Source organism: Sinocyclocheilus anshuiensis, unplaced genomic scaffold (genome assembly GCF_001515605.1).
Source record: "Sinocyclocheilus anshuiensis isolate Anshui unplaced genomic scaffold, SAMN03320099.WGS_v1.1 scaffold1754, whole genome shotgun sequence".
Classification (NCBI taxonomy): domain Eukaryota; kingdom Metazoa; phylum Chordata; class Actinopteri; order Cypriniformes; family Cyprinidae; genus Sinocyclocheilus; species Sinocyclocheilus anshuiensis.
Window position 1 is genome coordinate 111334 of NW_015546144.1, and position 1285 is coordinate 112618.

General features: G+C 42.9%; 1 protein-coding gene across 1 annotated transcript in view; it reads left to right on the forward strand.

Moving 5' to 3' along the window:
- Positions 1-1285, forward strand: part of LOC107701225 (TSC22 domain family protein 2-like) — a 36464-nt gene extending 35179 nt beyond the window's left edge. The window contains exon 3 of the mRNA XM_016503182.1: positions 128-1285. Within this exon, the coding sequence (XP_016358668.1) occupies positions 128-400 (273 nt within the window). The 3' untranslated portion in view covers positions 401-1285. The remainder of the gene's footprint in view (positions 1-127) is intronic.

Sequence of the window (1285 nt, forward strand, 5' to 3'; positions counted from 1 at the left end):
CTCTCTCTCTCTCTCTCTCTCTCTCTCTCTCTCTCACACACACACACACACACACACACACACACACAACAATCTAAGAACTTGCATCTGAAACATTTCATTGACATCGCTGTGCTCTCCTCCTCAGGATCTTGTGAAAAGCCATTTAATGTACGCCGTGCGCGAGGAAGTGGAGGTCTTGAAGGAGCAGATCAAGGAGCTCTATGAGAGGAACTCGCTTCTGGAGAGGGAGAACGCAGTATTAAAATCTCTGGCCAACACTGATCAGCTGACCCAGCTCACCTCTCAGCACAACAACCTCGGCAGCACTTCACCCCAACAGACGGCGGTCAACGCCATCCTACAGGAAGGAAGCAAACTTGTGGCCTTGCCCCCGCAACCCAACGTGTCCACAGCGTGAAGACCATAAAAAACATCCAATCTGCAAAGGAGATTTTGGTTTGCCACTTGCGGAGAGCCATGCTTCGTTATACGTGCTGCTTGGCTTTCCCTGTATTAGACAATCATTTTGGGAGAAGCAAATTTGGCTCCACGATGGGTGCGGTAGCTTTCCGTGGGAATGGGCTGCTGGCAGGCGCGGGCGAATGCGAAAGAGTTCAGTAGAAAAGTGGAGATTTAGCAGGAAGCTAAACAGCGATTTAGATCTGGAAACGGAGAGCAACTACCGTGGAAAGCTTGGGAGAGCCTACAGCATCTGTTTAGTTTTACTGTTTGCATATATTTATTAGAGGGCTGCTATTTTCATAATGTAAATGAACGATGTAACAGAGATCTATTATATATATATAAAGAAACGTTCTTTTGGTTTCTGAAATGTAAGTTTAACAAGGCAATAATGTCCCCATGGCACAGTTCCAACACTAAAAGTGATTCAACAGCATTGCTGATACGCAGTCCTGTATAGTTGAGTTGGTTCGGGGTTGAATGTACATGTGTATAAATTGTGAAGTATTAAAGTATAGCCAGGTGTACAGGTGAGCAGCCGTTATCAAGTATTTTTCTTTCGGATTTTATTAAGTGTACTCGCTATACTTCCCCTAAGTACTTAAATTCTGGCTTTTCAATTCGTTTTGTATTTTCAGTTCGGGATGGGGTAAGAAGCTGTGAATTAGTTCGTACAATGTATTTGTAACCAAAGAAGAAATGCGGTGTACATTTGTTTTGTAGCACACATTTTCTTGTTTGTTTGCGCTTTTTTTTTTTTTTTTTCTACTTCGTCACCTTTTGTTTCTGATTAGCATGTGCTGCATGATCTATCAAGACTATTTTCTTACCTCATGTTTTT